At 41.5% G+C, this 19,786-nt stretch overlaps 1 protein-coding gene across 3 annotated transcripts in view; it reads left to right on the forward strand.

Moving 5' to 3' along the window:
* The window catches only part of ZNF793 (zinc finger protein 793), a 36,116-nt gene extending 16,933 nt beyond the window's left edge, over window positions 1–19,183 (forward strand). For 2 of the 3 annotated variants that reach the window (XM_067019184.1, XM_059045069.2), the window contains exons 3-7: window positions 631–752; window positions 5,398–5,443; window positions 12,196–12,325; window positions 12,846–12,941; window positions 16,244–19,183. In XM_067019184.1, the coding sequence (XP_066875285.1) occupies window positions 5,429–5,443; window positions 12,196–12,325; window positions 12,846–12,941; window positions 16,244–17,226 (1,224 nt within the window). In that variant the 5' untranslated portion in view covers window positions 631–752; window positions 5,398–5,428 and the 3' untranslated portion in view covers window positions 17,227–19,183. The remainder of the gene's footprint in view (window positions 1–630; window positions 753–5,397; window positions 5,444–12,195; window positions 12,326–12,845; window positions 12,942–16,243) is intronic. The other variant, XM_067019185.1, reaches the window with a different exon arrangement.
* Window positions 19,184–19,786: the final 603 nt, after the last annotated feature.

Genomic DNA, 19,786 nt, shown 5'->3' on the forward strand with positions numbered 1-19,786 from the left:
ATGGGCAGAAGACCTAAATAGACATTTCTCCAAAGAAGATATACGGATTGCCAACAAACACATGAAAGAATGCTCAACATCATTAATCATTAGAGAAATGCAAATCAAAACTACCATGAGATATCATCTCACACCAGCCAGAATGGCCATCATCAAAAAATCTAGAAACTCCTGGGTTTTGTTTTGTTTTTTTTTCTCAGTTCCCTGACTAGGGGTTGAATCTGGGCCCTTAGCTGTGAAAGCCCGGAATCCTAACCACTAGGCCACCAGGGAACTCCCATGGGTTTTGTTAAAGGAGGTAACTTTTGGAAAGCCCCTAAGGATGGGCTGTTAAAAAATTATCATTTATCATTCCTGTTTTCACAGATGAGGGAAATGAAGCCCAGTGAAGTGAACTGTCTGGACTAGATCCCTTCAGTCAGTTAAAGGAATCACTGGCTTCAGACTTCTATCTGAGTAACTGTCAGGCTCAAGGTCTTTCCAGAAGTTCCCCCTGCCCCAAAGCCGGAGCACAGCCATCATTCGGATATGTCTACTGCCCAGTCTTCTGCAGGCTTCTTCCTCTTAGGCCTCAGAGAGTATTTGGGGGACTGTTTGATGACTCTCACCATGGGGTCTGCTTATCTTCAGGTTTCCTGAGTGCCCTGTACACCTTTGGGTCCCACCACCTCGCTGGACAGCAGGGCTCTCCTTGGGGCCCACAGGACCTTGGACACGTCTACAGAAGGCCCTGTCAGCAACTGCAGCTGAGGGTGAGTTACTGTTTTTTAAAAATATTTATTTATTTATTAATTATTTGCCACGCCACAAGACATGCAGGATCTTAGTTCCCCAACCAGGGATCAAACCCTCGCCCCCTGCATTGGAAGTATGAAGTCTTAACCACTGGAACCCCAGGGAAGTCCCAGAGGATGAGTCACTGTTGAGAAATAGAGCTGTGAGAGCCTAGCAGACCAGGTAAAAGACCCTCTGGTCCACGAGATGGGAATTTGGGACAAAAATCCCCTTCTGAAGGCGTCACCTAGGGTCCAGACCTCTTGCCAGAGCAAAGATTCCTACGTAACAGGAAATAGCATCATCCCTGAGCCAGAAGTTTAGCAAGACTCAAACTGTTGTCCCTCCTTCCAGGGACCCTCCATGGCTACATGGTGGGAGAAGGGTTGGCCCCAAGATTCAGAGAGACAGACAGAAGTGAAAGGGGAGGCAGGGAAGGCCATGTTCTCTCATGTGATAGGCATGTTCTCTCAGGGGAAGGGGACATTGGTCCAGCCTAGGGCATTCTGCCATCTTGTAGTGTGGCATGTGGCCAACCCACTCCCTTATTTTTTCTGGCCCTGTCTGGACTCTTAGCTGCATAGCCATGGAGACCAGGCTGAGTCTGAGTAGCCAAGTCCAGGAAGGTGAGGGAGGGAGTGTAGTGGCCTCAAGCTAGATTAACTGCCCCAGGCCTTTCCTGCCAGCTCAATTCCTAATGGACAGTTCAGTTCTCTCAGAGAACCCCATCCCCTTTTCGAACCCTCCTGTGACTTCCCTCATAATGAAAAAAGGCAGTGGGAAAATGAATGAAATATGTAAACAATGAAATGCATATGTGTTACAGTTACAGCTTAGAGTAAGAAACATCTGCCACCCAAATCGAGCCACTAATAATATTTTATTGTATTTCATACCAAAAGTTTTTCTACATATATATTTCTTAAATAACGGGATTGTGGGTTTTTTTTGTTTTTAAAACTTGAGATGTAACTTACATAGAGAATAGCGTATGATCATGTATTCACAGCCCAGATCATGATAGAGAATATTTCCAGCTCCTCAAAGGCTTCCCCACTTCTCCCAAGCAGTGCCTGCCCAAAGCCGTCACTTAGTTCAGGGTTGCCTGTTTCTGAACTTCATATAAATGAAATTGAAACAAGTAGATCATACCTTGTTTTTTAACTGCTTTTTTGACTTACAGGTATAGCTTGATTAATATATTATTTAAGCAAAGAAGTATCTGTATTTAACATTCAAGAAAATCACTTTTTATTTCTTCTGTGGAAGAGACAGGAATCTAAGTAGTTCATCTTAATACCATTGAGACAAATTTGTTATATCTTGTGAACAGGATGTTCCTTAACAAAAGACACATAAGGGAGCTTTCTGGGTGATGGAAATGTTCCATATCCTGATTGTGTGGTGATTACATGGGTGAATAATTTGTGAAAACATATTGAACTGTACAGTTAGAATGGGTTCATTTATTATGTGTGAATTATACCTCAGTAAAGAAAAAACTTTTTTTTAAGACACAGTAAGCTCATTGCTCAGTCTCTTCCGCTGCTGATACAATAGTTAAATGCCACTTTCACACTAACCATGCTTTATGACCTGTACAATATTTCAGTGCATTTAATGGATATTTATTGTCCATTAAATAAATGATATTTATTGTCCGTTAAGAGGAAAGTAAAACATTAACTCACTTAGCACTGTAGTGTTAGGAATTTTTCCATGTATGTACCCTCATGTACCCACAACCCAGATCATGATAGAGAATATTTCCTGCACTTTAGAATTATTCTCTTTTTCAAAAGATGGTATGTCAGTAGTTCATGAGAAAGAACTTCTGTAAAACAAAGCAAGGAAAATGTATTCATTTGGAAACATTTTTTTCCCTTAAAACTAATGTCTTCTGCCAATCACTAAACTAATTGGAAGCTGTTCACTTTCCTTAAAAGGAGAAACTCATAATTTTATTCACATTCTTTCAGAGGTTCAGAAGGGCTTCTAGAATTTCCTCCTCTCGGAGAATCTTTATTTTTTCTTAGTAACAATTTGAACAGTTCCTCATCAGCACTATTGGAATATATAAGTAAAGCAAACAACAATTTTTACCAACATTATTAAGATGTTGTATAAAATTCTTCCTAGCTTTTGAATAATTTAATAGGTCTGGACCTTAGGTGACCTTGAGGCCTCAAGTCTTCGTCCTGAGGTAGTTTGACCCAATGAACCCTCTGTATTGTTAACATTTGGCATGCCTAGGCTATTTTACCAAGAAAGTTTACCTCCACTTGTCCAATTAGGATGAGTATTATCCAGTTTGAGGATGATGATGTTACAGGTATTTCACCTTCAGTGCTAAGCTCACCATGTGGGCAAGCTTAATATTTAGGGACACTGAAGTCCTTTTATACTTGTGTGACATTTGGAATAAGTCACTTTTAAATTCTCAGGCTTACTTGACACATAAAAGTATAAAATTAAAGTCTGTTCTTCCAGCCATGGCCAGTTCTTCTCAGTCTCCTCTGGTTAATTTTCTTTGATCTCAGAATTGACCAACTGTAAGAATAGGGCAGTCACTGATTAGTGTTGGAGGGATTATTCATGATTATGTAAAGAAACCTCAGGACAGTAATTTGCTAGAGCTGTTTTTACAGGAGAGAACGTCAGGATAGTCAAATGGTGTGAATGTCACTATACTAAGGAAAAGCTCTTCTGTGTCCTGTAGGAAAATTATAGTCTCTTCTTTTTGCAAAGGAGAGATAACTGTTGCTCTGTTTTAAAGGTTGTCCTCCTAGACTGTTTCTCAGTGGGCAAAGCCTGGATCTGGGGGGGCGTCAGCTGTGGGGTTGACAAAGTTGGAGTTGTCAGCCATCAGGGCCACAACTCAAGAATGCCAGTCAGGAGAGAAACTCTTGTAGCCCCACAATGGTGGGATGGTTTTCCTGCCCTCAAAGGCGTGAATCAGTTTTGGTAGATGTAAGACTTATTTCGTCTGAGCCTTGCCTTTTGCTTTTTGCCTTTCTTTTCCTTTTCTCTTTTATTGAGGTATAAAATACATAGAGCAAAATGTACAAATCATAAATATACAACTTGATGAATTTTCTAAATACATATACACACTCATGTAACCACCACTTAGATCAACATTTCCATCACCTTAGAGCTGGGGTTGGCAAACTCTAGCCCACTAGCCAAATATGGCCTACATCTGCATTTGTAATTAGTTTTTTTGGAATACAGCCACACTCATTCATTTACATATTATTGTCTACGGCTGCTTTCATGCTACAACAGCAGAATTGAGTAGTTGTGGAAAACTCCGTATGACCCCCAAATCCTAAAATATTTACTGTCTGGTCCTTTAAATGAAAAGTTTGCTGACCTACCTTAGAAGGCTCCTTTCTGCCCCATCTTAGTGATTCATTCCCTTCCCCCATCTGACGCTGTCTCCATATTATTCGTTTTACCCATTCTGGAACTTTCTAGAAATGGAATAATACAGTATATTCTCTCCTATGTTTGACTTCTTTCATTTGGCGTAATGTCTGTGAGATTTATCCATGATGTTGCATGGATGTCAGCAGTTCATTCCTTTTTATTATTGAGTAGTATTTCATTGTATGGATGCATCACAATTTATCTAGTTCTCCTGGGCAGTTTCTAGTTTTGACTCACTATGATCAAAGCCGCTATGAACATTCTTACATTAATACAAGTCTTAGTTGAACAATATGCATGTATTTCTCTAGTATATATCCAGTAATGGAACTATGTTCAGCTTTAGTAGATATGGCCAAATGGTTTACCAAAATGGTGGAACCAAATTACAGTCCCCTCAGTCATGTGTGAGAGCTCTTGTTGCTTCTGGATGTGGATTTTCAATTCCAGGCTATAGGTTATTGGCAAACTATATTCAGACCTATTTATAAGGTTTCTCACTACTGTGAGTGAAAAACTTAAAACATTCTTAATCAATGTTTGGTACAAATTTAGTTCCATATTTCCTAATATGGTGGATGTTTGTTCTCATCTGTTACAAATTATTTTTTAGGGAATTCCCTGGGGTCCAGTGGTTAGGACTCAGCGCTCTCACTGCAGTGGCCCAGGTTCAATCCCTGGTCAGAGAACTAAGGTCCGGCAAGCTGCGCAATGTGGCCGAAAAAAACTTATTTTTTAATGACAATACTTAATAAACTGCTGGGTGAATAATAAGGTTTAGCCTTTCAGTTATTATTTGTAACATACTTTAAGTAACCATTAATTTTATTAATGTTACACAGTTACTTTACTTTTCTTTGAGTTTTTTTTGTAATATTTTCATTACAGATATAGAAGCCCCCTTTCCAGAATATACTTGGGGCCAGTTATTTAAGTTATAAGGATTTTGTTTTTTAATAACTTTCAGTTCTTACTTGGTAGCAACTTTCGTTTCCTGGTAAGTCTCTTCTGTTCATCCACATTCTGAATTGAATGGCAACATTTTTTTCTTCTACCCAGTGATCTAAAGCATGGGTTTTTGTCCAAGATTTACAGGGAATTTGCAAGTTCTAAAACAAGCCTGGTCCCTCACAGCTCTGTTCTCTTTCTCCATCCTCCTCCCCACCCCTCCCCCCATCTCTATCTTCACAGGCCACAGATCTTTTTCCAAGAACAACAGAAAATGATCGAGTACCAGGTAAGTGTGACATTAACGAGCCTACTTTCGGGACTTCCTTGGCGGTCCAGTGGTTAAGACTCCGTGCTTCCAATGCAGGGGGTGCGGGTTCGATCCCTGGTTGGGGAACTAAGATCCCACATGCCACACGGCGCAGCCAAAAAACAAACAAAATGAGCCTACTTTCCCTTCTTGGGGAAACTGCTCTAGAAAAAAATATATGCATTTCAACCACATATGCTTTGTCATAGGCTAGGTTCTCAGCAAAACAAACTTGGGGATGGAAATTGGCACACAGAAGGTTTACTAGGGAGGCTCTTGGAACACCTGTAAGTCAGTGAAGGAAGCAAGGTGGGCAGAGGGACTTGGTGAACAGAGGCATCAGCTGCTCTTATAAGATGCTCTGGAGCTGGGATGGTCCTCAGTGTTTTCCTGAATGGAGGCTAGGAGGCCTTTGTATTCTGAAATCAACCAGTCATTGGTTGTAGGCTGCCCCAGGGAGGGGACATAACCTTGGGTGGTGTCGCTCCCTTTGGCCAAAGGAAATTCTCTAAAGGTTTCACGCCGGGCAACAGCCAGCCATCTCCTAGCAGTTGGGAGAACTACCTCGGTACTGCAGGGAGATTTGGGTGGAATACCACAGCCTCTCTATACACATAGACACAATGGCCAGATACTTATTATACATACTACTCTACCCTTTTTTCCCAATTAAAATAGCCTAGAGATTGTACCATATTAGTACTAAGAACCATGCCTTTTTTTTTTTTTAATAACGTACATAATGCTCCATTATATGCATGGAATACTGAACCCATCCCCCATATTATGGACATTTCGGTATTTTCCAAATTTGATATTTTAAGCAATGATGCAAGGAACATTCTTTGTTGGAATACAGATGTACAAGGGGAGAGTCCAGTGAGAGTCAACTATGGACTTCCTGGTAGCCCAGCAAAAAGGCAAACACAGCCCATGACTTGCATTGGCCATAAGGAAGAAGTGTATTGTTATTTCCAAGAGAAAACTAGCTTTTCAGGGCACTTTTTTTAAAGAAGTGTCTTAGACATTGATGTTCCTGTGGGTTTGAACCTTCTCTGGGGCCTCTGGGGGTGGTTTCATCCACTCTTAGGTTGATGCTTGTGTGTCTGCAAGTGACTCCCATATCCATACCTCAGCTGAGGCCTCCTCTGAGAGCTTCAGACCCCTTTGCCCAACATCTGCACTTGGCTGTCCCAGAGCACTTCAGATTTAACTTCCATCTCTCTCCTCTTCATCCCTGTGTTTGGTGAAAATGGCATGGCCTTTTAGGTGCAGGACTACGTCTTTTCTGCTTTGCTCTGTTCTGTTCCCTCCCATTCTGTTTCATCCTATCCTATCCCACTCCACCCCATCCCATCCCATTCCAGTTAGCTCTTTTTGGGAAATACTGCCCAGAGCCTGTCACTGAGCCAGGTCCTGTGCTCTGTGATGAAGCCTGATTGCTGCTCACCCACTACCACAGTATGTTGTTGTGGCATCAGAGAGGGAGTCTAGTTGGTACCTCCTTTATGTGGGTCTTAGGGTCTCACGTGCCAGCTTCCATGGCCTCCACCCTGGTTTTGGTCCTGCCTTCAGATCCATCTGCCTGGGCCACTACTCAAGTGCTACTGTTGCAGGAAAAAGAGTGGGGTGCGAGAGGGTGGTCACATCCCAGGTCTCAGGTGAGTCCCTGGGACGGCCGCCAAGTATGGGTTCTTGGCTTCGAGCAGGAAAGAATTCAAGAGCAAGCCACAGTAAGGTGAAAGAAGGTTTATTCAGGGAGATACACGCTCCACAGATAGAGTGCGGGCCGTCTCAGAAGGTGAGAGGCCATGGGAGAAACACACTCCACAGACAGAGTGTGGGCCATCTCAAAAGGCGAGAAGCGTCAGGGTATGTACGGGGGCTGTCAGTTTTTATAGGGGTGGTGAAGCTCATAGGCTAGTAAGTGGGAGGATTATTCCAATTATTTTAGGGAAGGGACAGAGATTACCAGGAATTGGGCCACCACCCACTTTTTGGCCTTTTATGGTCCACCTTGGAACTGTTATGGCACCTATGGGTGTGCCATTTAGCTTGATGATGTATTACAATAAGCGTATACTGAGGTATACTGAGGCTCAAGGTCTAGTGGAAGTCAGTCGTCCACCATCTTGGACCTAGTTGGTTCTAACCAGTTTATGTCGTGTCCTCAATGGCTGTCATTCTTTTAAAGGTTGTGCCCTGCTCCCTTCCTGTCTTACCACCGTAGGACCCAGCATTCTTCAAGGAAACTTACAGCCTCCTGAGAGTGGAGAGTGGCTGCTCTCAGCCCTTTCACCTCTGTGGGGCCCTATCAATGCTTCTTCCCTCTGGCCACTCCCAGAGGTAGTGGGCCAGTGCCACTGGCACTGTGCGGTGCACTAGGGCTCTCCACCCCACTGACACCCAGGCACAGGTCCTGGGTGTCCCCCCCCACCTTTTTTTCTGTCCTTTAGAATTGTTTTCCCTTTCTTAACAGATTTTTAAATATAGATTTACAATCTTTTTCTACTTAAAATAGGTACTTTTATATTGTGCTGTCATATGCCAGGCACAGTTTATAAAGGCTTTACACATGTTAACTCATTTAAACCTCATAATATAATAACCAAGAGACACACACTATTATTATCTCCACTTAACAGATGAGAAAACTGAGGCAAAGAGAGGTTAAAGAGCTTTCCCAGGGTCACTTATTTAGTGGCTGAGCCTGTATTTGAACTTGAGCAGTCCTGCCCCGAAGTTCATGCTTTTAACTGATCTGCTCCATTGCCTCTTGCGTGTGTCAGTGACTGTAAAGCAGTGGACAGCAGTCCACAAAACCACCCTCACTTCTGACAGCAACTGTAAGTTTGGAGTTTCCCAAGACCACCCTCGGGTTTGATAATTCTCTAGGAAGACTCACAGAATGTTATATTCACAGTTAGGGTTCATTACAGCAGACATATACAGATTAAAATCAGCCGAGAAAAGAGATACTTGGGGCAGAGTCCAGGAGAGTTCCACACACAGGACTTCCATGTGTCCTCTCCCAGTGAGTGTGGACAGTGCAAAATTCTCTCAGCAACCATGTGTGACAATACAGAGTATTGCCAACCGGGGAAGCTTACCTAGGCCTTGGTGTCCAGAGTTTTCTTTGGGGGTTGGTAAAGTAGACATGACTGAGTGCTGACTTCAGTTTCCAGCCCCTCTGGAGGTTGAGCTGATTGATGTCTGTGAGCCAAAGCTTCCCCCAGAAATCATGTTGTTAGACTATCTGGTGTGGCCCAAGGCCCCCAGGTAAACAGAGACACTCTTACCTAGGAGGATGTTACAGGGGCTTAGAGATTAACTTCTAGGAACTGAGGGCAAAGGTCAGACCTCTCCTTGGGCAAGGTTAAATTCTCTACTGTACAGTCACTTGAAGATAATATCTTAGGTACTAAAGAAAAAACTGTTTCCTCTACTCACTGGAGTAGAAGAAGTTTTTTCCCCACAGCAAACAATTCTCCAATTCTATGCAGACCCTACATGTTAGGGGGTCAGTCTTACAAGACTGCCTCCCACTTCAGATGTCTATTGGATATTCCAGGTGGTCACCTGAACTTCTGAGTAGCCAGCTATAAATTGGGGGTTCCCATGACCCCCTCGTCAGTTTTGATAATTTGCTATAACTTACAGAACTCAGGGAAACACTTTACTTACTATTACAGGTTTATTATAAAGGATATTATAGAGGATAAAAATGAACAACCAGATAAAGAGGTACGTAGGGCAAGGTACAAAAGGGTCCTGAACACAGAAGCTTCTGTCCCCATGGAGTTTGGGGTCCACACCCTCCTGGCTGTGTTCACAAACCTGGAAGCTCTCCAGGGTTTTTATGGAGATTCCATTATTTAGGCATAATTGATTCAGTTATTGGCCTTTGGTGATTAGCTCAATCTCAAATCCCTCTCCCCTCCCCAGAGGTTGGGGGGTGTATGGCTACAGGTTCCAACCATCGAATACCTGGTTGGTTCCTCTGGCAACCAGCCCCCATCCTCAAAGAATTACATCATTAGTATAAACTCTGAGATGATTGACACGGGTTTGTTACTACTAATAAAAGACACTCCTATTATTACTTCTGTCGCTCTGGAAGTTACAAAGGTTTAAGAAGCTCTGTGCCAGGAATCAGGCAAAAAGATCAAATATATATAGATATATATTTCTTTTTTTTAAATTAATTTATTATTTTTGGCTGAGTTGGGTCTTCATTGCTGCGCACAGGCTTTTCTCTAGTTGTGGCGAGAGGGGGCTACTCTTCGTTGTGGTGCACAGGCTTCTCATTGTGGTGGCTTCTCTTGCGGAGCACGGGCTCTAGAGAGCGGGGGCTTCAGTAGTTGCACCACTTAGGCTCAGTAGTTGTGGCTCATGGGCTCTAGAGCACAGGCGCAGTAGTTGTGGTGCACGGGCTTAGTTGCTCCGCGGCATGTGGGATCTTCCCGGACCAGGGCTCAAACCTGTGTCCCCTGCATTGGTAGGCGGATTCTTAACTACTGTGCCACCAGGGAAGCCCTGTATTTCTTAATAGATCACAATATCACAGATGCCTTCTTAGGTTAGTACCTGTGGGTCTTTCAGCAGCTATCTGGTTCTGGGGCACTGGGCTCTTTGGAGAATTTGTTCTCTGTGCCCTAAACCAGAGGACTGACTGCCCGGACAGTGTAATCTGAGGCTTGCCAGGCTGTGGAGCCTCCTTTCCAAACTTCCTCTTCTGGGTCTCCAGCTGGACTCTTCTACCATTGGCCTCTTGTGTTTAAGTGTCCCTTGGGGCTCTGGCCTGAGTACTCTGCTCATCCTGTCTCCTTGCTGAGAGAGACCACACTGTGTGACAACTTTAGCTACCACTTCTGTGCTGATGGCTCACACAGCTTTAGCTCCATTCCTGTTCTTGTTCGTGACAGGACTCAAGTCCATCCTGCTGCCTGTCAAGTGTCTCCCCCTTTGTGTCCCCCAACATACCACGTCCTCTTTGCTTTTGCAGTTTTTCTCAGCTGCAATTGAGATTGGTGACCAGTGTCACCCAGTTGCCTTTGAGATACCTCAAAGGTAAGGGTGTTACCCTTACACCTTCTTCACACCCCACAACCAGTTAAGGTACAGGTTCTGCTCTTCTTTACATTGGTCCTTCTCTATCTCACTGTTTCTGTCTTACTTGTGAGCATCATCTTCCACCTAGGTTAGTACAGAGTCTTTCCTTTCTTCTCCCTCCAGGTCACCCACCACATTTCTCTTTCCCTCCATTCACTTTCAAACTGTCTGTGAGTTCTGTGTCTCTTGTAGGCAGTATTACTTTTTTATCCAGTCTAACAATCTCTGCTTTTTTGGAGTGTTTAATCATGTATTAAATAACCTTGTAATTTAATATAATTATTGGTAGGATTGGATCTATATCTTTTTAGCATTTAGTTTTCTATTTGTCCCATCTGCTTTTGCTTTGTTTCTTTTCTCTTGTGTGTGTGTTTTTGTTTGGATTAACTGAATATTTTTTAGAATTTTATTTACTTCAGTACACCTCTTTGCACTGAGTTTAGTGATTACTCTAGGGAACAATGTACCTCCTTAACTTTTTTTTTTTTTTTTTTTTTTTTTTGCGGTATGCGGGCCTCTCACTGTTGTGGCCTCTCCCATTGCGGAGCACAGGCTCCGGACGCGCAGGCCTAGTGGCCATGGCTCACGGGCTTAGTTGCTCCGAGGCATGTGGGATCATCCCGGACCAGGGCACGAACCCGTGTCTCCTGCATCGGCAGCCGGATTCTCAACCACTGCGCCACCAGGGAAGCCCCCTCCTTAACTTTTTACAGTCTGCTTAGAGTTACCATTGTACAGCTTGACACGGAATGTAAGAAACTCACCACATGCCTTCTAGAATGTGCTTTCTACACACCCCACTCCCTTGATAGATTTCTCATTGTCTTAAAGTCCATCATTTCATCACTCACAGGCCTCTGTACTCTCTCCTGTAACTGAGTGACTTGCCATCCTTAAAATCACTGTTTGGGGGCTTCCCTGGTGGCACAGTGGTTGAGAGTCCGCCTGCCGATGCAAGGGACATGGGTTCGTGCCCCGGTCCGGGAAGATCCCACATGCCATGGAGCGGCTAGACCTGTGAGCCATGGCCGCTGAGCCTGTGTGTCCGGAGCCTGTGCTCCGCAATGGGAGAGGCCACAACAGTGAGAGGCCCGCGTACCGCAGAAAAAAAAAAAATCACTGTTTGGCCCCCATGCCTTTGTTCATGCTGCTCCCTCTGCAAGGAAGGCAGTTTTTCCATCACTGCAGAGAAAATTCAGCTGCACATATCCCTTAGCTCTGAAGCCTAACTAGACCCTGATAATTTTAGTGGACCATTCACTTCTCTGCATGCCATAGCCTAGGTGTCCCGCTGTCACAGCTCTTACCCTTTCACCCTGAGGGCCTTACATATTGCTCTCCCTACTAGGCTGTGAGCTCTTTGAGGTCAGGTGCCACCCATGACTGTGTCCCCAGCAACCAGGACTGGGTCAGACACAGTCTTCAGTCAATATGTGTTGACCCAAATATAAATGACAGTGGCTTCCAATCCCATCATATATAGTCCAAAGCCAGGACTATAAAAGGCATCCTAGATAAATGATCATAATAAGCTCTGACCTATGAACATTATAAAAAATCAGAACCATCCACCTCTGCCTACACTTTCCCCACATGACTCAATGTCATTTCATCTTCAGCAGAGACCTGTGTCATTCAAGGATGTGGTAGTGGGCTTCACTCAAGAGGAGTGGCACAGGCTGAATCCTGCTCAGAGGGCCCTATACCGGGATGTGATGCTGGAGACCTACAGCAACCTCGTCTCAGTGGGTAAGAACAGCTCTGCCACACAATCTAGATTATACTTGAATGACCACCTTTCCGTTTTCAGTTGCTAGAAGTAACTGAAGTACCTAGAACCTCTGAAGTACCAAATACTTTCTATGTCTCAGACACTATTTTAGCCACTTTAAAAATATTAACTCATGTAATCCTTATAAGAGCCTTATGAGGTAGGTACTGTTAGTACCACTATTTTACACATTTGGGAACTGAGGCAGAGAAGGTGAAGTAACTTGCCCAGTGTCACTCATGCAGTACATAGCAGAGCCAGAGCGGGATTTGAACCCCAGCGGTCTGGCTGCACAGTGTGTATTCCTAACCCTTATACTCTGTGCTTCAGTGAGCTTGGCTTGGGTTTCAGTGGGCCTGGATTACTAGTTCCTTTTGAGTTCTGGACAAAATGTGTGTACAGTCTCCTCCCAAGTACAGTGTCTGTTGTGTAGCCTTTAATGCTGCCTGAGAAGACCAAGGAACTCAGTTCAAGGCCTGGATCATTTCCCTGGAACAGGTTATGAAGGCACCAAACCATATGTGATCCTCAGGCTGGAGCAGGAAGAAGCACCATGGATTTGTGAGGCATCATGCTCGGGCTGCCACTGTCGGGGTAAGTATGATAAATCCAGCAAAAGACGTACTAAGGGAGGCTGGCACCTCTGGGATTTTGTTCAGGGTCCAGCTTTTGTAAGCCTTAGAGCTTTGAAAGCTGCTGGAGACATTTCTCTGAGAGCTTCAGCCTTCTTGGTGACCGTTCAGGCTCCATGCATCCCACCTCCCTGTGTGCTTGCCCCATCTCCTTTTCTCCAGAATCCTTGGTCTCTCTCTTGAGATTATCAGTACACTTTCTCTTTCACATTCAGGCATTCTTACAAATAAGCTTCTGTGATTCTCTTGTTCTTGCTGATTCCTTCCTATTCTCTGTTCTAACAGTTTTTGGGTAAAATATCCCAGACCTGCCTGCCATACTCAGAGTCTCACTTCCTATCCTTTCCTTAATCCCTTAAGTTATCCCTGAGTCCCTTAATTTCCTAAGTCACAGAGGAGGAAGCAGTGAATTCCAAGAAGTGAACAGGGACAGTTGGATAGTGAAGGAGATGCCTGAGTTTGGCCTGTCTTAACCACTTCTATTTAATTTTCAGAATAACTGCTCCTCTCCCATCAGCTCTATAAAATATCTCAGCAATAATCCCTGATATCATGAGTGTTGGTAACTTACTCTATAGAATGCCTCTGGACTTCTGCTTCTCCAATAGAGTCATGAATTTAGCAAGAAGAGTCAGTGCCATCTGTTTCTGGATCTCTTTATGCCATTTGTACTTGGTGTTATAATCACATGATTGAATTAATTATATAAACCCCCAAAACATTCAAGTCATTTCATGCTTCTCCCCAAAATAATGTCTTTGAGATTACCACCATCCAGCTTTCACTGGTTGTAGTAGTAGCAGCAATAGCATTAGAATTTCTGGCCAACACTCAGTGTGTGCTCACTTTGTGCCAGGTCTGTTCTCAGTCCTTTACATGTATCAACTCACTAAACCCTTACAATACCTGTGAGGTGTTTATTACCAGCCTTTATTCCCCCATTTACAAATGAGCAAACAATCACAGAAAGGTTAAGAAACTTGTCTAGGAACATATAACAAAGTAAGGGACCAAATGGGGATTTGAACCCAGGTGGTCAGGCTCTAGAATCAGTATTCTTTTTTTGTAATGTTTTGGCCATGCCACGTGGCATGTGGGATCTTAGTTCCCCGACCAGGCATCGAACCCGCTCCCCCTGCAGTGGAAGCGCAGAGTCTTAACCACTGAACTGCCAGGGAAGTCCCTAGAACCAGTATTCTTAACCATCACACTCTGGTGCCCTCTGAGGTGTATTTTGCTTCATGAAACTGCTCGTCAACCTTCCTGAAACCATTGTAACCTGGCTATCAACTGCTTTTCTTTTCCTTCTTTCAAGAATTTTATGTAATAACTGCCAAAAAATAGTATCCAGTCAGCCCTCCTTTCTAAGTTCTCGGTATCGTCTATTTCCCTGGCTGCAGCCCAGCCTTTTCCTTCCAAGGGACTACTGCATTTTCTGTTTTCCAAACTTGATTCTCTTCTCAATGGTGTAACTCCCTAAAGAAGTCATCCATTCTGAGACCATATGATGCTCACAACCGGCCTCTTTGCCATTTTGCCACCTTTTGTCCGCCTTGTACCACCTAGGCTCCCCTACCCCCCATTTTACCAGTCTGGATCATCTCCACAGTATGTCCACTTATCCCTGTTTTTTGTCCAGCAAGAAGTGAAGTCATCATCTTTTCTACTTGCTACCTCCCCTCCACCCCACATGCACACAAGTGCATGCATATATATACCTCACCTTACTTCTCATTGCAGAGTTTTGCTACCATGAGCTCATTTTGAAGCTTCTGTCTCTGTCACCCTAATTGTTCTATGCATATGTGCTAGTTTTGTTGGTTTTCCTTTGAGAAATGACTTTAAATCTTCCTGTCTACTTTTCATTTTCCACTGACATCTCCTAAAATTGGACCCAAATTACCTCATGCCTGAATGTCTTTAAGTTAGGGGTTGTTAATCATTTTTGTGCCATGAAACTTAACCATTCTGGTGAAGCCTAATAGACCCCTTTTTTACATATTAAAAAAAAATAAAACCCATAAGATTACATGTGATACAAATTACTAAAATACAGTAATTACTAAAATAAAGTTAGAAAATGCAATGTCAAAATATTAATGATGTTAATGATATTAGTGATAATAGTAGATATACTTCCTTATTTATACATTAAATTATGAGATCTCCCATCAGGTCAAATAATTGTCATGATCTCAAAGTAGAGATGATTGTAAACATATTTTGCAAAATCTGTGATAACTATAGTGTGACATGAAAATACCTTATTCACAAACTAGGACAGTTACAGGAGCTAGTACTACTGTGTTTTTCACATTCATAATCAAAGGAAATGCTCAATTGTAGTTAGAACAGATTTCTATATACCAAGTTAAGAGCTCCTGCTTTAAATTCTAGTTAGCTTCTTTGATTCCTTCTTTTATCTAGTTCATCTTAGAGCCCTTGCCATTTATATTATTACTAACTAGCTCAACATAAGCTCTCTGACTGCTATAACAGTGCTTGTCCAACTTTTAATATGATAACGAAGCATCTGGGCAACTTGTTAAAATACAGGTTCTGATTCTGTAGGTTTGGGGGTGGGGCCCAAGATTCTGCATATCTGCCTACATATCATTTACCAGATGAGGCTGATGCTGACCATTGAGAACCATGCATTGGGTAACAACGTGCTTTATGACATTTAAACCCCTTTCCTCTGTAACAGGGATTGGCAAACTTTGGCCTGTAGGTCAGCCACCTAATTTTGTGCATAAAGTTTTATTGGAACACAGCTGCACCCTCCTTACATTTACATACTGGCTGTGTTCTCACCATACAATGGGAGAGTTAATTGTAATTAATTGTAATTGTCACAATTAATTGTCACAATAAATTGTGATTTAATTTAACAACTAATTGTGTGAATTAATTACAGTTGTCACAATTGTAATTGTGACCGAGACCACAAAGTTTAGGCCCACAAAGCCTAAACTAGTTGCTGGTCCTTTAAGAACATGTTTGCCAACCACTGCTCTATAATATCTTCTCATCTTCAAAATTATTTCTCTCTATCGTCTATGACGTGTTCCATTACATTTGTGCCAGTTTCTGAATCTTCTATACTCGTATAATACTTTTCCCTGTATTGGTGCCTTTAGTTATGATTCATGCTCTCTATTCATATACTGTGCGCCCTTTAAATTTTTAGGGCATTTCTCAAATAGTTTTATTCCAGGTCATAATAACAGATTCATAAGGAAAGGTTTGCTGTACCTTCTCCAGAAAACATTTGGCAAGGTAACGTCCAGAAGAAAAGACGGCAAGACATGCTTTTGAGGCAAGGTACATTCATCAGCAAGAAAACGTTGCCCAAGGAAAGAAGCCATGAATGTAATAAGTTTGGGAAAATATCACGTCTGAGCACTGATCTTTTTCCTTCAATTCAAAACCCTAATAACTGGGACTTTTGTGGAAAGAGTGTGAACCATAATTTAGACTTGAATGGTTTTAAGAGAAACTATTCAAAAAAGCAAGATGAGTGCTATGGATATGGGAAATTATTACAACATACAAAGCATGATAGAAGACCTAATGGAGAAAAATTCTGGGAATGCAGTCACTGTGAGAAAGCTTTCAGCCATAACCCAGCACTTATGTATAAACCAGCAGTAACCAATTCTCTTGTGTACAAACGGAAGAGGGTTCCACCTACAGAGAAACCCCATGTCTGTACTGAGTGTGGGAAAGCCTTCTGCTACAAGTCTGAATTCATTAGGCATCAAAGAAGTCACACTGGGGAGAAGCCATATGGATGCTCTGACTGTGGAAAAGCCTTTTCACATAAGTCAACCCTCATTAAACACCAGAGAATACACACTGGGATAAGACCCTTTGAGTGTTTTTTTTGTGGGAAAGCCTTTACCCAGAAGTCACACCGCAGAGAACATCAGAGGACACATACGGGAGAGAGACCCTTTGTGTGCAATGAATGTGGGAAGTCATTTGGTGAGAAGTCATACCTCAATGTACATCGTAAAATACACACAGGAGAAAGACCCTATCGTTGCAGAGAATGTGGAAAATCCTTCAGTCAAAAGTCATGCCTCAATAAACATTGGAGAACTCATACCGGAGAAAAACCCTATGGATGCAACGAATGTGGCAAAGCTTTCTACCAGAAGCCAAACCTCAGCAGACATCAGAAAGTTCATGCTAGGAAGAATGCTTATAGGAATGAAAACCTAAAAATTGTAGGAAAGCCTTGAGCAAGATATCCTATATCATATGTGGAGGAATTCATCCTTAGGAGAAATCTCATTGATCTAATGACCAAGTGTTTTATCATAAGGCAAGTCATGCTCCAATTGTGACAGAAAATTTTATACTAAAGATTATAGAAAATATTTTATAAAACATAAACCTGTTCATTCTGGCTTATGAAAGTTTAAATGATAATAGAATACAAAATATATGTGAAGAAAATTAGAGGTATATTATGGTATGTCCCACAGTGAGCCACATAATAAGCACTATTATATTTTAGAATTATAAATGTGAATTTAATAAATTATGAATATCAAGCACATATGTAGAATGCCATTCACCAACCTTTTTCACTCTAAATATCACCATTGTCTTTTGGTGTCTAACGATACAAAAAACAATAAAATAATATGGCCAACTATTTTTTTAAAAAGCTTTAACATATTAAACCAGCACCTTTTCTAGCACAACTGGCTTTTTAATCAGGAAGAAAGTAAAGTTGAACCAACAGCACAAACCATACGAAAAAAAAATTGGAGGCGGACTTGGGATTTAAAATTTTAAAATAACAATAAAATTCTTGAAAGAAAATGAAAGGAGACTACATGTACAATCTAGGAATTGGAGGAGATTAACTTTACCAACCCAGGACACTCAAAAGCTGTTAAAAAGTAAATATTTGACTACATAAAAAGTGCAATCTTTTGCATGGCAAAAGATGCCATCAACAGTCAATAAACAATGATTTGGGGGAAAATATTCACAGAGCCAGTCAGAGAAAGAGTGGTCTTCATATTGACAGGAAAAAAATAACCCAATAACAAAACATGGCAAAGAATGAATAGACAGTTGAGAGAAGAACAAATCCAAGTGGTTGATGGGCTTATCAAAAAAATGGTTAGCCTTAGTAGTTGTTGGAGAATGCAGATTAAAGTTATAATGAGATAACAGTATGCAATCAAGCTGACGAAAAAGAGCAGGAATGCTTTTTGCTGTCAGGACAAAGGGTGTTCTTAAGACACTGTTGGTAGAAACATAAATTGTTACAGCTCTTTTGAAAAGCAATCTGACATCTATTATAACTTAAAATACTTATGCCACTTTGGGGAATCTTCTCTTAGAAGTAAAACCCCAATACATAAGGGACATGTACATTTATTGTGAATTGTTCCTAGTGGCAAAAAACACTGGAATCAAAATAAATGCCCATCAGTAGGGAAATTGGAAGAGGGAAGGAACTGTAGTATATCCATTCCATAGGATGTTTATATAGCCATTAAGGTGGACAAGTTAAAACTATGCTAGTGGATTTGAATGGAATTCCACAATATTCAATGTTTTCTTGAGAGAAAAAAGCAAGGTAGAAGTGTGTAAAATGACTCTGTTTTTGTAAATCAGTTACAAAATGCTTCTAGGTGCTTATGAGTGATAAACATGTATCATATATTTGTGTAAAATTTTATATGCATGGAGAAAAGTATAGAAGAGTATACATTGGGTTTGGGGAAGGTGGGTGATGCAGGTGGATGATGGGGTAGTCAGTGTAGGAAAATGAAAGCCCCAAAGAAAAATTATGTAAATAACTGAACCAAGTATGATGTGTCAAAGATGTGATTAAGAAATTTGAGGGGGAAGCTAGAACTCTACTAATTTGTGGAGATATTTGTGGTATATTGTTAAGTGAAAAGAGAAAATTTCAGAATAATGTATATAAATCTATTTTTTTAATTAAAACACGTATATGTGTATTTATGCATGTGTGTGTTTATATGAACAAAGAGAAAAGTGTGGAGGGATAGATATAAAACAAGGTATTAACATTGGTTACCCTGGTGGGGAATGGAAATGTAAGTAGTTGTTTAATTTATATATCTTTGTATTGTTTTACTTGTTACAAACATATATTACTTTTGTAATTTGAAAAACAAAATAAAGGGGGGAAGAGTGTTTTGAAATACATGAGGCCTTGTAAATGTTTTTATTTTCTGACAAGATGGAACTCTGGCCTGGTCTACTGCCTCTCCCCTAGCTCAATCCTTGGGATATCACCAGATTAAAAGAAAATGTGTAGATCTAAAGAGCAAAAGGCAATACTGTGAGAACCCCTCAAGTAGAGATTTTTTTGATTTTATTTTGAAATAATTTTTGACTTATAAAAAAGTTGCAAAACAGTTCCCAAATATGCTTCACACAGCTTCCCCTAATGTTAACATCTAATATAACCATAATACAATTATCAAAACCAGGAAATTAACATTGATATAGTAATTAAACTATAGCCCTTCCCACTGATGTCTTTGTCTAGCCCAAGATCCAGTCCAGATCCCACATTGCATTTACCAGTTATTTCTCTTTAGTCTCCTCTAGACTATGATAGTTCCCCAGTCTTTTCTTGTCTTTCATGACTTAGACACTTTTGAACAATACTGGCCAGTTATTTTGTAGAATATCCCTCAACTGGGGTTTGATTAACTGGGTTATGCATTAATATTACAGAAGTGATGCATCTTCAGTGCATCATATCAGAGGGTACATGATGGTGATAAATCTTATTGGTGATGA

This window comes from Kogia breviceps, chromosome 18 (genome assembly GCF_026419965.1).
Source record: "Kogia breviceps isolate mKogBre1 chromosome 18, mKogBre1 haplotype 1, whole genome shotgun sequence".
Lineage (NCBI taxonomy): Eukaryota > Metazoa > Chordata > Mammalia > Artiodactyla > Physeteridae > Kogia > Kogia breviceps.